This window comes from Alternaria burnsii (assembly GCF_013036055.1).
Source record: "Alternaria burnsii strain CBS107.38 chromosome Unknown 701, whole genome shotgun sequence".
Classification (NCBI taxonomy): Eukaryota; Fungi; Ascomycota; class Dothideomycetes; order Pleosporales; family Pleosporaceae; genus Alternaria; species Alternaria burnsii.
In genome coordinates this window covers 213,312-237,723 of record NW_024066124.1, presented here as the reverse complement: position 1 = coordinate 237,723, position 24,412 = coordinate 213,312, and the positions used below count along the sequence as shown (strand labels likewise).

Below are 24,412 nucleotides of genomic sequence, written 5' to 3'. Positions count from 1 at the left end.
ACATGTCGGTCTGCACTGGCCGCAGCACGCGTCCCAACGACGTATGCACACCATTAAGGAACCCTGGCCCTAGAGCCATTGGACAAAGTCTTTCCGACGGTTTCGCCCTTTCGAAATCCCCACTCATTAAACATGAAGTCTGCTAACTGGTGAGCGATAGCGCTCGAAATCTTCGGCCGAAGGTGGTTGTACGAACGTTCGAACAACGGGTTCGGACGAACAATCATGCCGGGAAAACTACACTCTCTTCTTAGTGCTTTCCTCCCTAGTGTAAAGTCGTGTTCTTACTTCACCCCTCACGTCGGGTGTTAGACACGGTATCTCCAGCGAAAGAACTCGGGACTGGAAAGTTGTCAGTACTCTAACGATGGTCTGCACAAATAGCGCGGTCGCGCATGACATTCCAACCCCAAATACATCATCGAGCCAAACTCGAAATAAAAAACCCATCATCAAGTCTTTGTCGCCTACTATCACTATTCCGTTGCTATGGCTTCCTCCAACACCAGCCTGTTGGATATCAAATTCCGTGATGCCTTCAGCCACAACATTCCTCCACTGAGTCCAAAGACGAACGAACTTTCAGCCGGTCACAGAAAACAGCCCACTTACCGCCCGCTGACAACGACGACCATTTTCGATCATGACCAAGTCCTTGTCCTCAGAGACGGGACCAAGATATATGCAGATATCTTTCGTCCCAGGATCGATCAGAAGGTTCCTGCCATCGTCATGTGGGGGCCTTATGGCAAGACTGGAACGGGTATGCTCAACATTCACTCCATGCCACTGCGGGCAGGTATTCCAGAGTCTCAACTCTCTGGCTATGAGGGCTTTGAAGGGTGAGTGGGTGAACCGAAGATAGTAAGGAGAGCACACGTAGTACTCACAGATGACTATCGTAGACTTGACCCCGCAGAATGGGTTCCCCGTGGCTATGCAATCGTCAACGTCGATCCGCGAGGCGTGAATAATTCCGAAGGAAACATCCACTTCTGGGGTACACAGGAAGGTCAAGACGGCCACGACGCAATCGAAGAGCTAGCCAAGTTGCCCTGGTGTTCTGGAAAAATCGCAATGGCTGGAAACTCATGGCTCGCAATCTCTCAGTACTTTATTGCTGCTGAGCAACCCCCGCATTTAACGTGTATCGCGCCGCTGGAGGGCTTATCAGACCCCGTTCGCGAGGAAACTATACGTGGAGGAATTGCCAATACGGCGTTTTCCGAATCCATTGCTGCTATCCTTCCAGGAAGGAATAAAGTGGAAGACTACGTTGCGATGTTGAGTACGGATGCTGGACTTGAGCACTACCTCAACGATAAGCGTGTGGATATGACTAAGATCAAGGTACCGGCCTACATCGGAGCAAGCTACTCATCGCCCATTCATGGCATCGGCTCTTTGCGAGCATTCGAGGAGATTCCACATCAGAACAAATGGTGCGCCATTTCCTCATTTCTCGTCTATATGCGTGTAGAGACTTGCTCATTGCAACACCTAGGCTCATTCTCCACGCGTCGCAAGAATGGTACGATCTATACAGTCCAACCCGTACCAGCGATCTAGCCCGATTCTTTGATTTCCATCTCAAAGGCCTTGCCAACGAATGGCCTCAGACAGTACCCGTGCGAATGGCACTGTTGAACTTTTCCAAGCCAGCATTGTTGGATCAGGAATTCGCTGATCTACCCTGGCATCTTCCAGACGTCACGAGACAGAAATTGCATCTCAGCTCTCTTGGCAAACTGACACACAACAAGCAGCAACAGCTGCAAGAAGAGGTATTAGAGTACCAAGCCGACTCATCAGACGAAATATCCTTCACCTATACTTTCTCGACCAAAACCGTACTTACCGGTCCGTCCACTCTGGTCATCGATATTGCAGCACCCAGTCATGACGATTTAGACGTTCACACTCACATCTTCAAAGCAGATGCATCTGGAGCCCTTTTATCGCATCTCAACATGCCCGTCCCTCCCAGCAGCAGCAACAGCAGTCCAGCCTCCACCGTCGAAACCATGACGCAAAATAGAATCTGGCGTTACCTTGGTCCCAACGGTATGCTACGCGCTTCTAAACGCCATGTCCACGGGGCACTTCGGGCAAGGACGTGGGAAACGCTTTCACACGAAGGCGAGGAAAAAATAAAGCCAGGGGAGGTGGTCAGACTGCGTGTCCAGCTGTGGCCTACAGGCATTGTGTTTGAGGCTGGGGAACAGCTTGTTTTGAAGATTAGTGGAAGGGAAATGGGGTTGCGTGGTCTGCCTCAATCGCCGGAGCCAAGCAATATGAACAAGGGGAAGCATGTCTTACATTTCGGTAGATCCTCCGAGAATTATCTCGAGTTCTTCACGCTCTAGCGCGTACGTTGATCAGATGTAGTCTTTATATGGTTTGATGTAGAGGACACAATATCCTTGCAAAGTTACTACATCTGCATCTACAAACATGAAGTGAACAGGCCAGTTTTCAACATTTGTAATTGGATATATCTACAAGTTCAACGACAAGAAGCCTGTCTAATACAATGAACTATTGCGCCAATAGTCCCTTTAATTTTTCCTCTTTAAAGAAACTATGATGCTTCAACCCCATTCCACTCCCCTTACCCCATGCATACACCCACTGCTCCCAAAAAAACTCCTAACCCTAGTATGGAATGCCGTCGTATTCACCGTAACCCAGCGCCAAGTTCATGTTCTGCAGACACTGTGTAGCAGCGCCCTTGAGCAGGTTATCAATAGTAGCATTGACAACGACGCGCTTGCCGGAGCTGTGGACGGCGAAACCACCAATCTCAACGCCGTGCTTGCCAGAGATGTTCTTAACAAGTGGGGACTCGCCGACGATCTTGACAAGCTTCTCGCCGGCGTAGCGGTCTTGGTAGATGTTGCGGATGTCGCGGGACGTCATTGTACGGTTGAGGGGGATGGAGATGGTGTGCTGGTGTCAGGTGTTAGTAACGCAGTCATACCCGAAATAAAATAAAACACTTCGGTTAGTGTATCTGGTTATACTTACGTGAATACCCTGGAACCAAACAGCAACGTGAGGAATAAACGCAACTTCAGTACCTAGCTGCTTTGAAATCTCCTTCTCGTGGATATGATCCGTCAAACTGTACGGAATGAGGTTGTTCTCGAGGTTCTTCACATCGTTCTTTGGGCTAGGCTTTGTGCCTGCGCCAGAGTAACCCGAGACACCAAAGACAGTGGGCTGACCACCGATAAACTCAAGCAGAGGCGCAATGCCGAGTTGAGCAGCAGTGGCGTAGCAACCCGGGTTTGCGATGCGTGTAGCGTCAGAAATCTTGGAGCGCTCAATCAGCTCCGGTAGGCCGTAAGTCCATGTCTCGTCGAAACGGTAGTCAGCGCTCAGATCTACGATGACAGTGTCCTTGCCACTTTTGTTGATGGCATCAACAAAAGGCTTGCATACGCCATTGGGAAGGGCCATGACCCAGCAGTCGACCTCGCTGTTCTCGGCCATTTTCTCAACATCCTCGGCTGACAGGTTCTCGTAGGTGATTTGTCGCTTGGTGTAACCTTCGAGCTTCTTGCCAGCGAGTTCACGTGATGATACATGGCGCAGGTCCATGTTGGGGTGCTTGTTAAGCAGGTCAATAAGAGCCTGCCCTGTGTATCCTCGCGCACCAATCAACGCAACCTTGGCGGGGTAGTCCCTGTGCTTGTGCTTGATACCGTATGGCGGGTTGGGGTTAGTCGTGTCCATTGAGCGTGATGCTGTGGTAGCGAAGCCTCGTGTCGACGCAGGGATAGTCCTGTTCTGTCCAAGTTGAGGCCTAGCAGATTGACGGGCCATGGTCGCGTAGCCACGTGTTTGCTGACCCTGCTTCAAGCTGGCCACAAAGTCGGCCGCTCGTCTGAACTGAGCATCCAGGCTGTCCTTCAACATGCTGCGACCCTGCTTCTGGTAGTTCTCAAGCAGCCCGAAGATCTCCGAAGACTCGGCGGCGCCCCACCAGCAAAAGACTTCCTTCTCGCGACGGAGGAAACCATCGGTCTTCTCCAGATGCCACTTGACGTAGTTTTGTGGTTGGTCGTCCACGATCCAGTACATTTTGGGGTACTTTTGCTTCATGCGCTGGAAGACGAGATCGTTCAGGTTGTTCAAGAAAGCATCCTTGGTCATGCTGAAATGCGAGAGCTGTGCAAACTCACCCTCTGCAGTGGGCGGGTATACGACGGCAACGACGCCCATGGAATCGTCGTGGAATACCTCGAACGGTCGGTTCTTCAAGTTTTGGATGTACTTGTTGACGGCGTCGCTGGCCTCAACAGCACGGCTCTTCATGATGGCCTGTGACAAGGCAGATAGATCCAAGTCTTCAAATGTGCTGGTCTCCTTGACACTGCCGCCGTTCCGGATGAGGGTACCACTTCCGGTGTGGGTGAAGAGCTCCTTTCCAAGGTTCGAGGGGTGTGTGATAGCCACACTTGAGGTGCGCGGGAGGCCGTCAAGGAGCTTCTTGGCCTCTACAATCTTGAGCTTTGTGCCGTACCTCACCCAGGACTGCTTCATGTAGGTGTCGTACTCGCCCTCTAAGTTGATGTGGGGAATGAGCTTAGACTCGGCGTTGAACAGTCCTCCCTTCTCCGAAAGGTAGATGACCTTGAGAGGCTGGAACTCGCGGGCCAGAGCAGCGGCAGCTACGTCGGCGTTGATGTTGAGAATCTGACCGTCCAGTGTCTCGCCCATGGAGCACAGGATGGGCAGTTCCTTGTTCTCGAGGGCATCCATGATCTGCCTCTTGTTGACGTTTGTGATGTTGCCGACGTACTTCCACTTGTCCTTGTCCAGGTAGTCGGCCTGCAGGGCGCCAGCGGTGATGGGGCGGGCGGGCACGCCCCAGTCCCTCTTGAGCGTCATGACCAGGTCCATGTTTGCCTCGAGGAACAGCTTGCGTGCAATGCCCAGCGTCTTCTTGTCCGTGACGCGAATGCCGTCGATGAAGTCGGGCTCAACGCCCGAGTCGAGGAGCAGCTGGTTCATCTGGGGGCCGGCGCCGTGGACAATGATGGGGTACAGGCCGATGGCGTGGAGCTGCTGGAGGGCAAAGCATAGCTCCTCGAGATGGTCGGTGAGAATGGCGCCTCCGACCTTGACGACGGCAAACTGGTGCGGCGAGACGGAGCGGAATTGGCCCAGGTACTGGTCGACTTCGCGGCGGGAGCTGGAGCTGGCCAGCAGGTTGAGGAAGGCGGCGTAGATGGATGAGTTCCTGCCATCCTTGGACGTTGTGTACAGGCGGCTGCTCGGCGTCGTGGTAGCAACGAGGGCGCGGGAGAGGGCTCGAGGAGTCTGCGATGCGAGGGCGCGGTGCGAGGATCGCGCAGCAGCCACACGGCCGGCTCGTACAATGCTCTGCATGGTGACTCTGTCGCTCCCAAGAAGCAGTTGCTTGCTACTCGGGCCCTGGGCGACTTTGATCCAACGCGAATGCAACGGTGACTAAACTGTGGAGCCGAGGGGACCTTGTTAAAGATCAAAGGTATGACGCCCAAGCAACAAAATTCGCTCCGCCGTTATCGCAGCTTCCCCAGACGACAGGGTACTGGAGTTATCCTAGCGCCACCACCGGCCATGGCCACTGCTGCATGCAGAATAGCAAGCTGCAGATCAGACTTTTCAGTTCTCATTCATGCATGCCGTGCCTCGTACACGCTGCGCATTAGGCTTGCCCTCGACTCAAATTTTCAGTCATCCATCGCAAACGGGCCTTTCCGAGGTTAATCGTACCACTCCACCTTCGACACGGTGGACACTAGAGTGCAGTAGCACTCCATTAGTACCCACTCGACAAAGCATCTGATAAGACAATTCTCAAAAAAGAACTAATGCATTCACGTCAGGGCTAGTCAATCGAGGCATAAGGTGCAATTGCAATGAACTATAGACAGCAACCCACAGTGTATAACTCCGTTTGCTCGTCTGACGACCATGCTTGGAACTTGGGCTCTCGTGGTATATCGTAACAGGGGCCGAGTGTTCCATGCAAAGGGGCTTTCCGTGATTGCAGCACGACCGTCGGAATGCAAAAAAAGACTGGAATGCTCAAGACACATCCTACAGTGACCCATGTCGTTGATCGTAGTGCAGCTCGTAGCCATTCGTCCCCTTCCCCAATGGCTTGACAACCTCCCCCCATCCGCGCAATTATTAATGTGTATGATTCGTGGTATCTCGTGTGGGTGGTTTACTTCTTTTGCGTGGCAACGACTGGTCCATGTTAGCAACACGAACAAGAGTACAAGCTGCTCGACAAACTCACCAGAAGGGACAATAATGACGATGAGCAGGATGATGATGCCAACAATCAGGCACATGCGCATCTTCATGTCCTTCCACCACATCTGCTTGCGCACGCGGTTGGCGCCCCTTCGGAAGCCTTGGGCGGACACGGCAAGGTTGTCCGTCTTGTCTTGTAGCGAGTCGAGGCGGGCTCCTCGCTCAGAGACCTTGTTGATGTTGTCCCGCATGATGCCAACGGTGCTGTCGATTTCCTAGTGCGAGTCAGTATATGAGGTCGCATGTCTTCCGCTGCTCAGAACTGCAACTTTGCGCAGCTACTGACGAGGCAGAGAGAGGTTGAGAAGCACTCTGGCCGTCTTCGCATCATCGAGGCAAGCTCTCCGCCAGCCACCGCACCTCTAACGCGGCTGCCTGACGAAGATGCGAATGCGACAATCGACGTAGCGCTTCACTCTGACTTATAGAGAGTAACAACATACCGCTTGGAGCGCAGCTGTGCGGTGGTTGCCATTCTGGCCGCCCTGCTGTCCGCCGGCGCCGCCGCTGGGGATGTAGGGGTCATATGGGGGGTCCTGGCTCGACATAGTTGGAGATGAGATGTACTGGATAATGCTCGTAGCGTGCGACTTGCGTAGGCTTCAAAGGGTGGTGGTGGTGATGGGCAGGTGTGGGTGGTGAGGGTGGTGTCTGGAGGATGGAGATGATGGTGTGGTTGCCCAGAGCAAGACCAAGAGCCCGCTCAGCCCGGATGGCGAACGAGCGTCGCAATGTGTCAGCTCCGTTTGAGCAGTGAGGCTGATGTTTGCGTGAAACCTGGCGCAACAACACGGAATATTAATCTGTGATTGGCGTCAAGTCGCTGTGATTATTCTTCAACAAGCTCAATAGCAACGGTTGTGTATTAACGGCTGTGACGGCATTCTGTTCAACTTGATGCGACACTGCCGTAGCTGTTTCTGGCCCCATCTGGGCAGGCCCTTGCGCCACACCGCACGTGATCAACACCAGCCTCACGATTACGAATGTCTTTCCATGAAGCAGCAGGTGCTACACGATCCGTCATCGGTCCGTCTGCACAGCGGCTCGAGTAAACAACAACACGCCTTCTGCCACTTTCCTTGCCGTCGTTGTCGTTCAAAATGAACGTGGGACGCCTTTTTGCCTCAGCCTCGCTATTACGAGGCTAATCTTATGGTCTACCTTTCCGCAGCTGGCGTGCCAACACGACAATACGCCTGTTACGACATCAAGAGAGACGGTCCGGCTTTAAATAACATGTCCAGTGCACTAAAGGTAGCTTGCGCGCCTCCAGCAGAGCTTCGTCATCACCGTCATTGCCCGGCCGGACATCCGCATGCCTTGTTCTTCTTCTTGTTCGTTTTGTTCGCGCAACGAGCAGAGGTGGAGACGACGAGCAGAGGTGAAGAGCGTCTGCGCGGGCCGAGACACTTTATGCAACAGAAGAATCGTGCATTGTCGTCGATAGATTGTACCTGTCTCGCTAGCCTATCAATGACATCCCCCCCAGGCGTCAAGAAGGCCAGGCGCCGTTTGCACCTGGCAAGTGGGTCTGATCGCCGCCAAGACGCGTGTCCAATGTCTTGAATCTCGGGGTCTGCTACCCATTCGCCGCTCAGGAGTTCGCGCAACGCTTGCTCCACTGCCAGCTTCCTGTGTCTGTTTCCAGTTTCCTTTCTCTTTCCAACACACTCGCTGAACCCGTTCTTAATCGCCATTCACCTCTAGTCTACCGCCGACCATTGTGCCCTGCGCCTACCCCTGAAACCCGTCACTCGTTCCATACTACGCCAATCAACCCGACACTCCCTACGGCACCCCCACGTTCGAGCCAAGACACTTCTCTTGCCTGAAAGCTTGATCACTCCAACACTACTCCCTTTCGCGACGCGTGCAGAGTGTGTCCAAGCCTGGCGCTGGACCTTGGCTGCGACCGCCTAGAGCCGAGACGACCTACTCTGTCTGCAACATGAAGTTCACCTCTGTCATCGGCGCTCTTGGCGCCTCGAATCTACTATTCACAAGCGTAGGCGCCGTTGAACTGGACATCAACTCGCCAGGTGGGACTTTCGAGTGCAAGGCATAGACCGAATACATGTATTGACATCTACAGACTCCATCAAGCAAGCCGCCAAGGCAATTTCTGCAAACCTGCGGTCGTACTATACCGGTGACAATGTAGGCGACACACCAGGCAATCTTCCAGACCCATACTACTGGTGGGAATGTGGCGCCATGTTCAATGCCCTCATTGACTATTGGTATTACACTGGAGATGATACGTACAACAAGATTAGTACACAGGCTCTAGAGGCTCAGATGGGACCAAACCAAGCTTTCATGCCTGACAATCAGACCAAGACGCTCGGAAATGATGACCAGGCTTTTTGGGGAATGGCCGCCATGGCCGCTGCAGAGAACAAGTTCCCCGATCTTCCCGACGACAAGCCTTCTTGGCTGTCCCTTGCACAGGCTGTCTTCAACACCCAATACAAACGCTGGGACTTGACTACTTGCGGTGGAGGACTGAGATGGCAGATTTTCAGCTTCAACAACGGGTACAACTACAAAAACACCATTTCCAACGGTTGCTTCTTCAATATCGCCTCTCGACTATATAAATACCTTGGTAACGACACATACGCCGACTGGGCTGAGAAGGCTTGGGACTGGGAGCTTGCCGTAGGACTCATGAGCCAGGACTACCACTACTACGATGGAACCGACGACACGCAGAATTGTTCCACCATTAATCACATCCAGTGGACATACAATGCTGGCATCCACATGGCCGGTGCTGCCGCCATGTGGAACGTGACACAAAACGACAAGTGGAAGACCAGAGTCCAGGGTATCATCGACGGAGTGAGCGTTTTCTTTGTAGACAAGGTCATGTCTGAAGTCGCCTGTGAAAACAACGGCAAGTGCGATGTGGACCAGCGCTCCTTCAAGGCTTACCTTGCACGTTCCATGGCATACACAGCTAGCGTTGCACCTTGGACCAGTGACCAAATCAATCCTTATCTTCAGACATCGGCGCAGGCTGCTGCGAAGCAGTGCACCGGAGGTGCTAACCAGACTTCGTGTGGGCTCAAGTGGACCACCAACGGTGTCAACGACGGCAGCTTTGGTGTTGGCGAACAGATGGCGGCTCTCGAGGTTGTACAATCGCTGCTGTATCCGTCAGTCAGCGGTCCTGCGACGGCGGAAAAGGGTGGTATCTCCAAGAGCAATCCTGATGCCGGTGACACTTCATCCGATACACCCATCAAGTTCGATACCGTCACCACTGGCGACAAGGCTGGTGCTAGTATCTTGACCATCTTGGTCCTGGTGTCTATTCTTGTTGGTGCCTGGTGGATGGTTTCATAAACTTTATACCCGTCTTCACCTATAAATTCTGTTGAGGGATTTGGCATAGTGCTCTGTCGATTTTCTGGTCGTTCTTGGTCAAGCTTCTTCAAGGCGTTTCCAGGTGTGTGTGTGTGTGCGTGCGCGCGCGTGTTAGATTATATAGCCCAATCCGAATAATTTACATTCAAGCTGAGCATGTGATTTCCAGTAGTGCTCTGTAGACCAGCTTGGAAAGCAAACCCGAACCAGCCACGGTTCGGCTAATAGCACGCTAGGGGTCTGTGCGTACGAAAGCTGCGCTCGACTCTTTCCTTCCTCGCCGCGACAGAGATCTCTCACCACTCGACACACACAACAACCGTGCATTCAACCCAACGACGGCTTGCTCGCCTTGTTGTCGCCCATCGACACTCCTGTCCTAATTCATACTTGACACTAGCTACCTGGTCTTGCGCACCTGCGATGGCCGCCCCTCCTGATCTCAACGCCATCCTGGCAGCGCTTGGTATGTCGTGCAGACTTTTACCAGCACGACAAGCACTGTACTAACTTCTCTCCTAGCTGCCGGACGCCCGTCGACTACCCCCTCTCAGACACCCCAGCAGCCTCCACAGGCGCAACATCCCCCTCCCCAAGGACTCCCGCCAGGCTTCCCCGGCGCAATGCCTACTGCCACTCCGCCCGCTATGCCCGGATACAACTTCCCCCCACCCACCCACACTGGCAGTCTTGACCTTAGCGCTATCAAGCCCGTGAGCTCTGGCTCAGTCAGCATCCAGGATGCGCTGGCAAAGGCACGCGGCTTTGCGGCTCAAAAGGGCCTTGCACACGAACAAGCGCGTTCAGGTATTGCTGAGCCTTGGTCTGGTTATGGTGTCCCAGCGCAAACTTACACAGCTCCAGCTTATCAAGAAGACCCGCGATTGAGCGGACGCCAGCCCTACCGACGTTCGCGGTCGCGGTCGCGATCTCCCGCGCGCCGCGAACCCGTGCGTGAAAGCTACAATCCATACCGCGATGAGCGCCGTGATGAACGTCGGGGTGCCTATGGACGTGAACGTGATCGCTCTCCTCCTAGGCGTGACACCTTCTCTCCTTCGCAGCAGTACGGGCAAGCGCGCTCGCCCCCTGCTAATGACAACTCTGAGGTGATTCTCATTGACTCTTCTTTGGTTGGCCTGGTCATAGGGCGTCAAGGTGAGAGTCTTCGCCGCATTGAACAAGAATCACAGACGCGCATTCAATTTATCAACGGCCCCGAGTCTGGACCTCAACGCGAATGTCGTATCACCGGTAGCCCGGGTGCTCGTATCAGTGCTAAACGCGAGATCAACCGTATCATCGAAGAGAATGGCGGCAATCCCGCTCGTGAGACTGGCCGCAATGCACGAGCTGCTGCTACCAAGATGGTTGGTCAGCAACAGCCCGCCCTTAGAGAGGGTGAACAATCTTCGCAAATCATGGTGCCTGATCGTACCGTTGGTCTCATCATTGGTCGTGGTGGTGAGACTATCCGTGATCTACAAGAGCGCAGTGGCTGCCACGTCAACATTGTTGGTGAAAACAAGAGCGTGAATGGTCTGCGACCTGTGAACCTCATCGGAAGTCCTACTGCTGCTGCCCATGCCAAGGAACTCATCATGGAGATTGTCGACAGTGACACTAAGCAAATGGAAGGCGGCGGCGCCGCACAATCAGCGCCACAACAACAATTCAACAATAGGCGTGACAATTTCGATCCGTACGGTGGAGGTGCTGCTGGCGGTGCCGGAGCCGGCAAAATCAACGACAGTATTCAGGTTCCCTCTGATGCTGTTGGCATGATTATTGGCAAAGGTAACAACACTGCTTCGGACATGTTGAGGTTGACATATTAACAATCCATAGGCGGTGAAACCATCAAATCAATGCAGTCTGATACTGGTTGCAAGATTAACGTGTCTCAAGCTTCCGGCGCTGACATTGAGCGCGAGATTGGCCTTGTTGGAACCCGTCAAGCCATCGAGGATGCCAAGCGAGCTATCTGGGAGAAGGTTGATCAAGTGGTAAGTTTGTTCGCCGGAGGCGACGATTGCAGGTTGCTAATACGAGACAGCGAGAGAAGAACAATTCACGACGACGTGACAATGGAAACAACGACAACGGATACTCACATCAGCAGACACCTTCATATGGACAAACCGCCGCATCCGCACAGCAGCCTCAGGCGGCTGCACCCGCTGCTGCGGGTGCTGCTGGCGCTGCTGACCCATACGCTGTCTATGGCGGCTACCAGAACTACCTTGCAATGTGGTATGCGTCCATCGCACAGCAACAACAGGGTGGCCAAGGAGCTCAAGGACCTCCAGGCGCATAAGCGCCACATAGTTGCCGTGACCGATGCACATCTTGCTGAACTTCGCCGAATGCTGCCTGTTTGCATGACCGATGCTTGGAATTTTGCTGCGCCTGGCATGATGCTCCGATGACCTGGACTATCTTCGATCTGTTCTTGACTTGCGCGTAGCCGGACTCGCCTTGTTGCATGATATTTATGCACTGAGTGCTCATCCGTTGAGCTTCTTCTTCTTCTTCCGCCTGGGCTTATTGCGGCATAGCCTATGGCCCTTTCTACGGCCCGATATCGTCGTCGCTGCCACTGCGTTCGTGAGGTGATCATTACTTCATCTATGCTCTTTTATGGATGACTCCTGCAAGCCCTCAAGTCTGCACACAAGTCAATGGCTGTGCTTACTTTACGCCTGCTACGTCTTGATCGACAGTACATCATCTGCTCTCTTAGAGCTATTAGGCAAAGCTCGCCGTCTATGTCTACATGTCTGTCATGATGCTGCAATTGGTGCAGACTTCGTTGTGGACAGTACGCAGACTTCCATCACCAAAAGCGTTCATTGTCTTCATGCATATATACTCGCGTACGCAAGTCTGGGCTCGATTGCCACCTACAAAGTGTGGAGGAGGGCCTACGTCTGCTTTTGTTGGGCATTGACATTGGCCTTGAATAGTCACGTTTATGAACGTTGGACTCGTTCAATCATCATTTGTATAGTAGTTCTCGAAAAACACGGTTGCTGTACGCAGCGGCTTCCAAGAAGATTAATTACATCACTTTTGTTCCCCCACTGTGACGCTTCAGATGACAAGCACAGCGGCGATCTCAACTGACATAACACAGCCAAGCGAATTGTTCGGCACACTCCTTCTTTTTCAGAGCAGCGGACCTCGCCATACCAGACGGAGCAAACTGACAGCTCACGTGCCTATCGCGTCGCTGTGGGGTGGGGCCATGGAGGGGCAAGAACGCGACTACGGCCATCGGCGAGCTCCTGCACGCGGAGCGTCTGCACCTAGACCGCGTGCGAAGATAAGACACAAACAAGTCGACGCTGATTCGTCCAGGTATTCTAACGATCAACTAACTCATGTAATAGATGTGCTCCATGCCGCGGTACACACGCTTGTTCATATCTAGCTTGCTTATTCCCCACAAGCACGTCGGACGGACAGGACCCTGAACAGCTAGACAGACGGGCAAGCCTGTGATACCAAGCAACCTTTGTGACATTTGTTTCCTTTCTCTCTCGTTCTCTCCATCTCTCTCGCTATTCTCTTGCTCTGTTATCCATCTCTTCTGGCGTGTCGACACTTCTGGGTCTTGTTTTTCTTTTTTCCCCAAGAGACTATACAGCAAGGAGTGGCAAAAATGGCGCCTGGTCTCATTTCCCCCCAACCGGCTGTGTCAAACGATGCGACCAAGTCGCTGAACCAGGTCACGGCGGATTACGATGATACCCTCAGATTCTATCTGAATGGCACCAAGGTGGTGTTGGACAATGCGGATCCTGAGGTTACGCTGCTGGAATACCTGAGGGGAATTGGTTTGACTGGAACCAAGTTGGGATGTGCGGAAGGAGGGTGTGGTGCTTGTACTGTGGTATGTTTGACACAGAATTTCGAAACAGCAAAACGATCAAGTTTGAAGACTGACAAACTTGTTAGGTTGTATCGCAGCTCAATCCTACAACGAACAAGATATACCACGCCTCAGTAAATGCATGCCTTGCACCGCTCGTCAGCGTAGACGGTAAACACGTTATAACTGTAGAGGGGATTGGGAACGTAAAGCGACCACATCCAGCACAAGAGAGAATAGCAAAGGGCAATGGCAGTCAGTGCGGGTTCTGTACACCAGGCATCGTCATGTCTCTGTACGCTCTCCTTCGCAACAACGTTGGACCGAGCGAACTCGAGGTTGAGGAGGCGTTCGATGGCAACCTCTGTCGGTGTACTGGATATAGACCAATATTGGACGCGGCACAGAGCTTCAGTGTGAAGTCGGGCTGCGCAAAAGCAAAGGCCAACGGTGGAGGGGGATGCTGTATGGACAAGGCCGGTGCGAACGGCGGAGGCTGTGGCGGCGGTAAGAGCCTCGACGAGGATCAACCAATCAAGCGATTCACACCACCCGGGTTCATCGAGTACAAGCCAGACACAGAGTTGATATTTCCTCCACAGCTACGGAAACACGAGTTCAAGCCGTTGGCATTCGGCAACAAGAAGAAGAGGTGGTACAGGCCGACGACATTGCAGCAATTACTGGAGATCAAGGATGCATATCCGTCAGCGAAGCTCATTGGCGGCTCGACCGAGACACAAATTGAGATCAAGTTCAAAGGCATGAACTACAACGCCTCAGTGTTCGTCGGCGACATTGCGGAACTACGGCAATTCAAGCTCCACGATGATCATCTAGAGATTGGCGGAAACGTTGTTCTCACTGATTTGGAGGAGATATGCAAAGATGCTCTTGAGCATTATGGACCAATACGAGGCCAGCCATTTGCAACTATCCTCAAGCAGATACGATATTTCGCGGGGCGCCAGATTAGGAATGTGGGTACACCAGCTGGTAACCTCGCAACAGCAAGCCCTATCTCGGATCTGAATCCTGTGTTTGTTGCTACCAACGCGACGCTCATAGCGAAGAGCCTCAAGGAGACGACTGAGATCCCCATGTCGACGTTCTTCAAGGGATACAGGCAGACTGCTCTGCCTCCAGATGCCATCATCGCCGGTTTGAAGATCCCTGTTGCGAAAGAAAAGGGCGAATACATTCGTGCGTACAAGCAGGCAAAGAGGAAAGACGACGATATTGCAATTGTGAACGCTGCTCTAAGGATATCACTAGACAATGAGCATACAGTTGAAAGTGTGGATCTCGTGTACGGCGGCATGGCACCTATTACGATCCATGCGAAGAAAGCAGGGGAGTTTCTTCAAGGCAAGAAGTTCTCCGAGCTGTCGACGCTCGAGGGCGTCATGGACAAGCTTGAAGAAGATTTTGATCTGCGCTTTGGTGTCCCGGGCGGTATGGCGACATACAGGAAGTCACTCGCGCTCGGCTTCTTTTACAAGTTCTACCATGAGATTCTGGCCGAGCTGCACGCTGAGGAAGTCGAGGTCGACGCCCAGGCAATTGGCGAGATTGAAAGAGATATCAGCAAGGGCAAGAAGGACGATAAGGCTGCTGAGGCTTATATCCAGAATGAGGTCGGACAGTCAAAAAACCATGTCGCAGCTATGAAACAGTGTACTGGAGAAGCACAGTATACGGACGATATACCACTACAGCGGAACGAACTATATGGTTGCTTGGTACTCTCGACAAAAGCGCATGCCAAGTTGCTCTCGGTCGATGCTGAGCCAGCACTGGACCTACCTGGCGTTGTTGCGTACGTCGATCATAACGATCTGGCGTCTCCGGAAGCCAACTGGTGGGGCGCGCCGTCTTGTGATGAGACATTCTTCGCTCTCGACGAAGTCTTTACTGCTGGCCAGCCGATCGGTATGGTTCTGGCTGATACAGCGAAACATGCAGAGCAAGCTGCGCGAGCTGTCAAAATTGAGTACGAAGACCTTCCGGCTATATTCACGATTGAAGAAGCCATTGAAAAGGAAAGCTACTTCAACCACTTCCGCTATATCCAGAAAGGAGACACGGAAAAGGCGTTCGCCGAGGCTGATCACGTCTTTACTGGTGTTGCGCGCATGGGCGGCCAAGAGCACTTCTACTTGGAGACTCAGGCATGTCTAGCAGTGCCAAAGCCTGAGGATGGCGAGATGGAAATTTTCAGTAGTACACAGAACCCAGCAGAGACGCAAGCATATGTATCCAAGGTCGTCGGTGTCGCTGCCAACAAGATTGTCACCCGTGTCAAGCGCATGGGTGGTGGCTTTGGTGGTAAGGAAACACGTTCAGTCCAGCTTGCTGGTATCGTGGCGTGTGCAGCGAACAAAGTTCGTCGGCCTGTGCGCTGCATGCTGAATCGAGACGAAGACATCATGACATCTGGACAACGACATCCCTTCCTCGCTCGCTGGAAGGTCGCTGTAAACAAAGACGGTAAGCTTCAAGCCCTTGATGCAGATGTCTTTTGCAACGGCGGTTGGAGCCAGGATCTTTCTGGTGCAGTCGTCGAGCGGTCTCTGTCCCACATTGACAACTGCTACTCAATACCCAACATCCACGTCCGCGGACGCGTTGCGAAAACAAACACAGTCTCCAATACCGCATTCCGAGGCTTCGGTGGACCACAGGGTATGTTCATTGCCGAGACGTACATGGAAGAGATTGCAGACCATCTCAACATACCCGTGGAGAAGCTACGAGAGATCAATATGTACTCTCCTGAAACCAACATGACAACGCATTTCAACCAGGAGATCAAGGACTGGTACGTTCCCCTCATGTACAAACAGGTTCAAGAGGAATCAGCATACGTACAACGACGCAAGGATATCGAGGAATGGAACAAAGCGCACAAGTGGAACAAACGTGGTCTCGCCATTATCCCCACAAAATTCGGCATCTCTTTCACGGCACTCTTCCTGAACCAAGCCGGCGCGCTTGTCCACATCTACCACGACGGCAGTATCCTCGTCGCCCACGGCGGAACAGAAATGGGTCAGGGCCTCCACACAAAGATGACGCAAATCGCCGCCGAGACCCTCGGCGTCCCCCTTTCCGACGTCTTCATCAGCGAAACAGCGACAAATACCGTGGCAAACAGCTCCTCAACCGCCGCCTCGGCCTCGTCCGATCTCAACGGCTACGCCATTCACAACGCGTGTTTGGAACTAAACGAGCGCCTTGCTCCTTTCAAGGAGAAGTTGGGCAAAGATGCTACGATGAAGGATCTGGCTCATGCTGCGTACTTTGCTCGTGTCAATTTGTCTGCGCAAGGATTCTACAAAACGCCTGATATCGGATACGTCTGGGGCGAAAACACGGGCCAGATGTTCTTCTACTTTACGCAAGGTGTTGCGGCTGCCGAGGTGGAGATTGATACGTTGACTGGTGACTGGACGACACGGCGTGCGGATATCAAAATGGATGTGGGGAGGAGTATTAATCCTGCTATTGACTATGGTCAGATTGAGGGAGCGTTTGTGCAGGGTCAGGGACTGTTTACTACGGAGGAGTCGCTGTGGTTGAGGGGCACGGGTGGGGTTGCTACAAAGGGGCCGGGTAACTATAAGATTCCTGGTTTCAGGGATATTCCGCAGGAGTTTAACGTGAGTTTATTGAAGGATGTGAATTGGGAGAATCTGAGGACTATTCAGAGGAGTAGGGGTGTTGGTAGGTTTTTTTTATTCTTCCTTTTCTTCTTTTCTCTTCTTTCTGCTCGCTGTTGCTTTGTCTGTTTGTTTAATTCCATTGCTAACTGAGGTTATAGGCGAGCCACCACTCTTCATGGGAAGCGCTGTGTTCTTCGCTATTCGCGATGCGTTGAAAGCGGCGCGCGCACAATTTGGCGAAACATCCATTTTGCATCTTACCAGTCCTGCGACAGTCGAGCGCATCAGGGTCAGCTGTGCGGATCCGATTCTTAAGAGGGCGTGGGTGGAGCCCAAGGAAGGGGAGAAGAGTTTCTTTATTAGTATATAGAGAGGGTGTTTGGGGGACCACTTATGAATGGTATGGATCGGTTATGTTTAGATAACAAGCCCTATTGCTTGTGCGTTACAGCTGTATATTGCTATGTTTGGTAATATGCATACTTGTTAGCTGCACAGGTGGGCAGTGCACCCCACTTTACGCGATGCCGGTTGAAGTAAGAGAGTATGCCGTGGCGCAGCCTGACACTGCATCATTCAGCTCTTCAGGGAAGGCAGTCACTTCACATTCACCCACCAGCGACGGCCACGACATATTTTACTATCGCTTTTCATTGCGCTACAGCCTGATGGAGTCTAATGAAGCCGGCGAAGTCGAGAAATCACCCCACTCGTGCCATTATTGTCAGGCAGTCACGATCAGCCTTGCGAACAGTTTCCACAGTCAGTCATCGTTTCGTGAAACCGGCACACTAGGCATCGCTTATAGACGAGCTCGACATGCTGCAGCTAGTGGATGCAAGCTATTCGAATACCTGATGCAAAGCGCCCCAAACGGCCATGAACATGAAAACCTCCGGTATTCATTCTCTTACGACCGCCCACCAAAAAAGACTAGTGTCATAAGCTTTCACTATCCCACAACCTCACAAGACTTCGAGATCTACGCCGCGGATGAGGCAACATCGTTGGTATTCCATGCACCGCCCAATCTATCACCAGCATCTACAAGCGCGGCTGAAGACTGGCTAGACTTTTGCGTTCAAGAGCATGAGGAGTGCAGAAGAGTCGAGAATGTCTTCGTCCCACCAAGACTCCTTCGTGTAACGTGTGCTCAAGACGAGGTGCACCTTGTAAGCATGGATGTCACGAAACCGGTACCGTATGCTGTTTTAAGCTACTGTTGGGGAGGCGATCAGCTCTCCCAAACAGTAAAGAGTAACGTCGGGATAGTCTCAAGAACGATAAAAGACCTACCGCAGACGATCCAAGATGCCATTCTTGTGACACGACAACTCAAGCTCGAATATCTTTGGATTGACAGTATGTGTATCATACAAGACAGTGATGAGGACAAAGATGCGCTCATCGGCCAAATGCACAACATATATGCATGCGCTCAAGTCACCATCGCCGCCAGCAAAGCTTCAAGATGTACTGAAGGGTTCCTCGCTTCTAGGTCCAACGTACCACGATTTCACGTCTCAGTTCAGGATCCCATGGAGGTGTACAAAGTCAGACCCAGTAGAGTTATACTTATACCCTCTTCGGAGCGACATGTTGAGCCACTCTCCACACGTGCATGGACATTTCAGGAAACTCGCCTTTCAAGACGCATTCTCTCATATGGAAGCCGACAATTGCGCTGGTACTGCGGCGTATATGAAGACCAAGATGGCGGCGGTCCGGAACGCAATTCCTCCAATTGGGCTTCCTTCCAAAGACTTGAAGAAAGAACCATTGCTCCTCATGGCCTAGGCTTTCGGAAACTAGAAAATAGAACCAGTCTCCGTTGGATAGATATTGCAAGGCAGTATACAATACGTGTGATGTCAGAGCCTTCGGACAAATTGATCGCCATCTCTGCAGTAGCACAGCGCCTCGCTAGCCAGGCTGAGGGGAGGTTGGGTCGGTACTATGCTGGTATCTGGACAGAGCGGTTCTTTGAACAATTGCTGTGGGCCACATCTGAAGGCGAGATTGCGAAACGACCAGTTCGGTACCGTGCACCTAGTTGGTCGTGGGCCGCTATCGATGGAAGGCTAGATTGGCCATCGTACGACAGACTGATAGGTACTGAGATCTTGTGCACACTTCTCGACGTGGAGGTTCAGCCGTTGAGATCTAAACAACCCTATGGCGCAGTGACTGCCGGAAGGATTAAGGTCTATGGACAGGTCAAGCAAGTTTTGTGGTCAGCCGATCGGAGAACGGTAAAAGATAATGAAACTCAGGCTGCCGTTACTAATCACTTCATGCAGACATCTCCAGACGTGCGAGAACATAATGCACAGGACATGACTGTTCATGTGCTGAAGGTAGCGATGTGCTCATCTCACAGTGTCATCAACAGGCACACGAACAAGCCCACGCCACACGGACTTGACAAGCACTTTCAAGGTATATTGTTGGAGCATATCGGTAATGAAGTGTATCAACGCGTAGGTGTAATGGGCGTACGGCGCGTCCAGAAGGACGAGCTATCACTGTCCGGGTGGTTGAAGCAGTCGTCGCTCGAGAGTCGTCAGTGGTGGTCAGATGGATCTGTAAGCAAGGAAATATACATTATCTAGCTTATGAACGTACGATGCAGCTAGTTCCAGCTCCTGCGGCGTAGCTGCGACTGTCTCTTGATATGTGAATAGACTAAAGAACTTCTTGTTCCTCCAATTCTCGCTCGATATAAGCCAGATCATGAAGGCAAATGAACAGGTAGCTATGCATGACTGGTCGTTGCAAGTTCTCTTGCCCGCGAAAATGTTTTTGTTGGCGTCGTTGTAGAGTGTGGAAGTTGTGGTTGACTTGGGCTCGTTGGCGATGCAACAGCACACGATGCGAGAATTAAGTGTCGTCATTCGATTTTTGCATGACTCTTCTCAGATACATCATTCCAGAAAAACATGACTGGGTGGTTGAAACGTTGTCCTCACCAAGCCTTTCGGAAGTAACAATTGCCGAACGCAGCCGATACTAGATCGGAGATCTAAAAACACGCTACACCAGACAGTTCAGATGTACAATCTATTATGGTTTGATACGTGGAAAGTATGTGTGATTGCAAGAGTACTTTTGATCAGCAGGTTACTCACATCTAGGTCAAAAAAACGTGTAAGGTGTCATAGAAGCTGTTGAGTGAGAACACCTGCAGTCTTCGAACAACATCCGCCCGCAGTGATTAATCTGTTCGGCATCGCACAAAGTCGACTCAACGCCAGTAGGGCAATATATGAGTAAGCCCACAAGCGTTTCAAAAGTCAGCCCTACGCAACCCTCACAGACCACCACCTTTCAAGTTGAACCCAATCCCAGTCCCACACGTCATCATCCACGTACCACAAGTCGGCGAACTCTGACGACATCCTCTACCCGGTAAGCCTGTCTAACGAGACGATGCAACGATCATGTCAGATGAACTCACCGCTCAAATTTCCGATGAGTAAGTTGTTTGCTTGCCACTGGAACCGAACTCAACGATCGAGCTGATCAGTGAACGACAAGTAGTTTTGGTGCTACGCCCGTAGAATTTCGTTACGACTGGAGAGTATAGGCTAGCTCAAGGCCACCAAATATTGGATCAAGGCGCTAGGAAGTGTCCATGCCTATAACGGTATGCCATGGCGTTTCGCGGGATGCGCGTCATCGTCTTCCCGTCCGGGTGGCATGGTGGAAACGCTGGAGTGGGGTTGGGCTTCACTGGTGCACTATGTTATACAAGGGTAAAGGAGGATATTCGAAAATGTAGGGATGCGATTGGGTATTTAGGCCAATATATGTTCCATTGATCAGCAGTTGGATGTGGAGATTGTAGCACCACCGAGGTACGTTCTTACCACCGTGGTGGTTGTCAGTTGTCATTGCAGAAGCGTGCACTTCAACTCTAAACAAGTCTGTCTGCCTAGGCAAATAAGACTACAAAGCACGTTAGTTTCGTCATTTGCCCTGGTCTCATTTGGAGAGCAACGCAGCAGGATCTGTAAATGAATGCAAGGGAAGTAAAAAAGACGCCTTATGAGATCACTCGGTAGCAATTCCATGCATCTTCACTGGTAGCGGAAGCGGCTCGACGATAAGTTCAAGATTTATAAAATCGTTTCATCATGGTCAACATGATTTATTCGTGACTTCAACGATGGAAGGCGCGCTTCGGGAGGATGAAGATCAGGCTTGGCGATCTCAACAAGCTAGTTGGCAGAAGTGATGACGCTCACTATCGTGAGATGGTGCAGGAAACCTCCCAATCGTTGGTCCGATAACAAAAGTCCTTGGATGGAGGTGAAATTTCACAAGCGGTAGTGTGATGCTTGAAGAGAACTAAATTGCATGGAACGATGCGAGGCTGCAAAGAAAGAGCGCACGCGAGCTATGATACAATGGGGGATCGACCTATGACGCCGTGGACCGCTCACTACTCACGATGGTAGGTCCATCTACTTTCCTGGGCCATGCTCCAGCACCCTTGGGAGGAGAATTGCGATCAGATCCACGATCAGATCCCTGACCGCGACCGCCTCTTCCCCGCCATGATGTGCCTCCACGTCCACCACCACCACCTCCTCCTCCTCCTCGTTTTGACCTTCCATCTTGTCCCCCACCACGCCCCCGACCAACTTGAAATTGTATCCTAGTGAGCGGCTGTTCGACCCATTCTACGCCCTTTAGACCCAAATTTTGCTTCTCCCAGTCGCTGAGCTTCCAAGCTTGATAAAGGCCCATCAATCGTTGTTGGTCCACTTCTTCCTTACCAGGACCAACAGTCCGTGTCAATTTAATACCTCGTAGCTCTGGTACCCATGCCTTGATGTATTCGCCATGCTTGTCGTAATCGAGTGCTTGTTTGATGGGATTAAAGACGCGGCCCTGCCGCGGATCGTTGCCGACACCAGCGACGTATTGCCAGTTGCCCCAATTGCTAGCTGGATCGTAGTCCACAAGGAAGCATTCATACCACTCTGCTCCAATTCTCCAGTCGATATCCAGATGAGACGAGAGGAAAGAGGCGACGTTTTGCCTCGCGCGATTCGATGTGTAGCCTGTGACGAAGAGTTCGCGGTTTGATGCGTCGATAAGACCTACTCCAGTGCGCCCTGAACGGAACCGCTGAAACGCTTCGAGTGTCTTTACCGGATCGTCGCCTGCACCACCTGATTTGTCTAGTCGTTTCCACTTCTTTGTTCCTGCCTCTCCCTTCTGACCTTTAGCACCACGATCTTGTATGCCATAGAGACTGAACATCTTATATCCAAACTTTCTCATGCAAAGTCGCATGTAATCTCTCCACAACAACTCGAACCGAACAGCTGCTGTTCCTTCATTCTCACCCTTTCCGTAGCCATCTCTCTTTTCGCCAGGGCCCCGCCCTTCCTCAAAATCCATCATTGCCCAATGGACCTGCCGGGCTGTGATATGTCCTTGAGCAAGGTAGGCTGAGAGTTTGGTACTGAAATCGAGACCAAGCATGCCATTTCTTGTCTGCTTGTAGGAACTCATAGCCCCAGAGCTGATAAGATGGTTGATACGATTTAGACCAGCGGTTTCACCGCCAGAAAATGGATGCGCCGACTGAGCATCTGTCGGCCATTGTGGTGGCCATGTGAGAGTGTATGTTTTGTCTTTTTCGAGTGGCGATAACAGAGCTCGCTTCAACTTTTCCAAGGACGATGGTATGACGAATGGTTGTTTTTGTGGTGGTATGCTCGAGGGTAATGGTGGAAGTTGGGTTGGTGTGGGTAGGGTACTGCGAGGTCGATCGCGTAGCGGTTCGAGTCCTTTCCTGAACGACGTGTATACATTTGGCAGGTCGGATATGTTATCATAAGGTAGGTCACGACTGAGGCGAGTTAGCAGAATCCCTCAATAACGCGGAACGCCAATGTGACTTACTCATCTATGAAGTACTTCTCATCGCTCCACGCCTTGAAGTCTACTCCATGCTGTTCTGCGAGCTTCCTTACACTGTCCACCTCTCTTTTCTCTTCTGTGTTATCGTCATCGGTCATCCAAACGCCGCTGATCTTGCCCTCGTGCTCGTTTTGAGAATACCAGTCGATTATGTCAGAAACAACCTCGGTGGGTTTGCCCACGCGCATTTCCAATCCGGAGTTGCAGTTCAACTCCACAAGCTTTTCCTTAAGATCCCATACTCCATCCGCTATGAATTGCACGCGATGAGGTCCTGTTCGCCATACTCGTGCGACCTCACTGCGCGCCTCCGGATACGGGCTCTTGTCGGATGGGGAGGAGAGGAAACCGGACACTTCGATTTGGTTGGCAGGGAAAACGTATACAGGCAAGAGGTGCGTAAAAATTGCGCCACCGTGTTCCGAGGTCAGCGAGTCATCGCGGTGCCGTCTGTCTCCATTCGAAGACGTTCTCGAGGAATTTGGACGCGCGGCGTGAAGGGAAGCGGCATGGAAGGCGGGATTGTCTGAAAGGCGAACATCGCGACTGAGAACGTAGAGCAGAATACGCGGGATTCGGCTTGACATGATCGGAGACTTCGGAGACTCGTCGCCAGCAGCACTAAAAGCGCGCGTGCAACAATCAGAACAAACAAATAAGTCGCAGGTATTGCACGGCGGCCAGGAGCAACTACGTCGTAACATCAAGGTTACGATTCATAGAAGACCTGGTAGTAGAGAGTCGGGAGCATTGCGGTGCTGGAGGCGACAGAGAACTTTAGGGCCTGCGGGACGTCATGACCATATGAAGGCGACGATGGGGCTCACACCGAAATTTCTAGGGCACAAGGCCGTTGGACACTAAAAGGTGCCCTAAATGACATCTGTCAGCCATATCAGGTATCCTCCACCGGAAGGGGTGCAGATGGTCGAAACTGAGGAGATCCGATTCAAGATTGGTGATGCTTGCTGCAGCATCGCCAGCCAGGATTATGACGTGAGGGACGGCTTAGTGCGGCGCCACAATTCGCTATGGCCGCTGCAGGGACACAAAACGAGCGACTTGGGGACGGGCCGAGCGTTCGTAGAAAGGATAAAGCTGGCGATTGTCGTGCTGTCATGGAAGCACGGAGAGATCGCGAGACGTGCATGCATGCGCCATGCCGTGCCTGGTTAAGGGTCATGAGAGTTCTAGATGGTTCGGCGCCCAAAAGAGCCGTGCAGGGGCCGCGAATCTTTCATCTTAG

The 24,412-nt window shown here is 52.1% G+C and overlaps 6 protein-coding genes across 6 annotated transcripts; 4 read left to right on the top strand and 2 right to left on the bottom strand.

Moving 5' to 3' along the window:
• Nucleotides 1–489: 489 nt before the first annotated feature.
• GT037_009904 (alpha beta-hydrolase) lies at nucleotides 490–2,366 on the top strand (the record flags this gene model as incomplete). The annotated part of the gene is made up of 3 exons (XM_038934951.1): nucleotides 490–842; nucleotides 906–1,442; nucleotides 1,505–2,366. The coding sequence occupies 3 exons, from the start codon at nucleotides 490–492 to the stop codon at nucleotides 2,364–2,366; spliced, it is 1,752 nt and encodes a 583-aa protein (XP_038782365.1).
• A 289-nt stretch (nucleotides 2,367–2,655) lies between these two features.
• GT037_009903 (bifunctional acetylglutamate kinase n-acetyl-gamma-glutamyl-phosphate reductase) lies at nucleotides 2,656–6,863 on the bottom strand (the record flags this gene model as incomplete). Its single annotated transcript, XM_038934950.1, has 6 exons — nucleotides 2,656–2,949; nucleotides 3,028–5,478; nucleotides 5,767–5,791; nucleotides 6,228–6,246; nucleotides 6,299–6,530; nucleotides 6,759–6,863. The coding sequence occupies 6 exons, from the start codon at nucleotides 6,861–6,863 to the stop codon at nucleotides 2,656–2,658; spliced, it is 3,126 nt and encodes a 1,041-aa protein (XP_038782364.1).
• Nucleotides 6,864–8,266: 1,403 nt separating this feature from the next.
• On the top strand, nucleotides 8,267–12,007 carry GT037_009902 (mannan endo--alpha-mannosidase dcw1 precursor; the record flags this gene model as incomplete). Its single annotated transcript, XM_038934949.1, has 6 exons — nucleotides 8,267–8,357; nucleotides 8,411–9,646; nucleotides 10,091–10,156; nucleotides 10,213–11,487; nucleotides 11,539–11,696; nucleotides 11,747–12,007. 6 exons carry the CDS (start codon nucleotides 8,267–8,269, stop codon nucleotides 12,005–12,007), a joined length of 3,087 nt encoding a protein of 1,028 aa, XP_038782363.1.
• A 1,347-nt stretch (nucleotides 12,008–13,354) lies between these two features.
• Nucleotides 13,355–17,599, top strand: GT037_009901 (xanthine dehydrogenase oxidase; the record flags this gene model as incomplete). Its single annotated transcript, XM_038934948.1, has 3 exons — nucleotides 13,355–13,585; nucleotides 13,651–17,290; nucleotides 17,388–17,599. The coding sequence occupies 3 exons, from the start codon at nucleotides 13,355–13,357 to the stop codon at nucleotides 17,597–17,599; spliced, it is 4,083 nt and encodes a 1,360-aa protein (XP_038782362.1).
• A 154-nt stretch (nucleotides 17,600–17,753) lies between these two features.
• On the top strand, nucleotides 17,754–19,841 carry GT037_009900 (uncharacterized protein; the record flags this gene model as incomplete). The annotated part of the gene is made up of 1 exon (XM_038934947.1): nucleotides 17,754–19,841. The coding sequence occupies one exon, from the start codon at nucleotides 17,754–17,756 to the stop codon at nucleotides 19,839–19,841; it is 2,088 nt and encodes a 695-aa protein (XP_038782361.1).
• Nucleotides 19,842–21,651: 1,810 nt separating this feature from the next.
• GT037_009899 (cryptochrome dash) lies at nucleotides 21,652–23,753 on the bottom strand (the record flags this gene model as incomplete). Its single annotated transcript, XM_038934946.1, has 2 exons — nucleotides 21,652–23,095; nucleotides 23,149–23,753. 2 exons carry the CDS (start codon nucleotides 23,751–23,753, stop codon nucleotides 21,652–21,654), a joined length of 2,049 nt encoding a protein of 682 aa, XP_038782360.1.
• Between the last annotated feature and the right edge of the window lie 659 nt (nucleotides 23,754–24,412).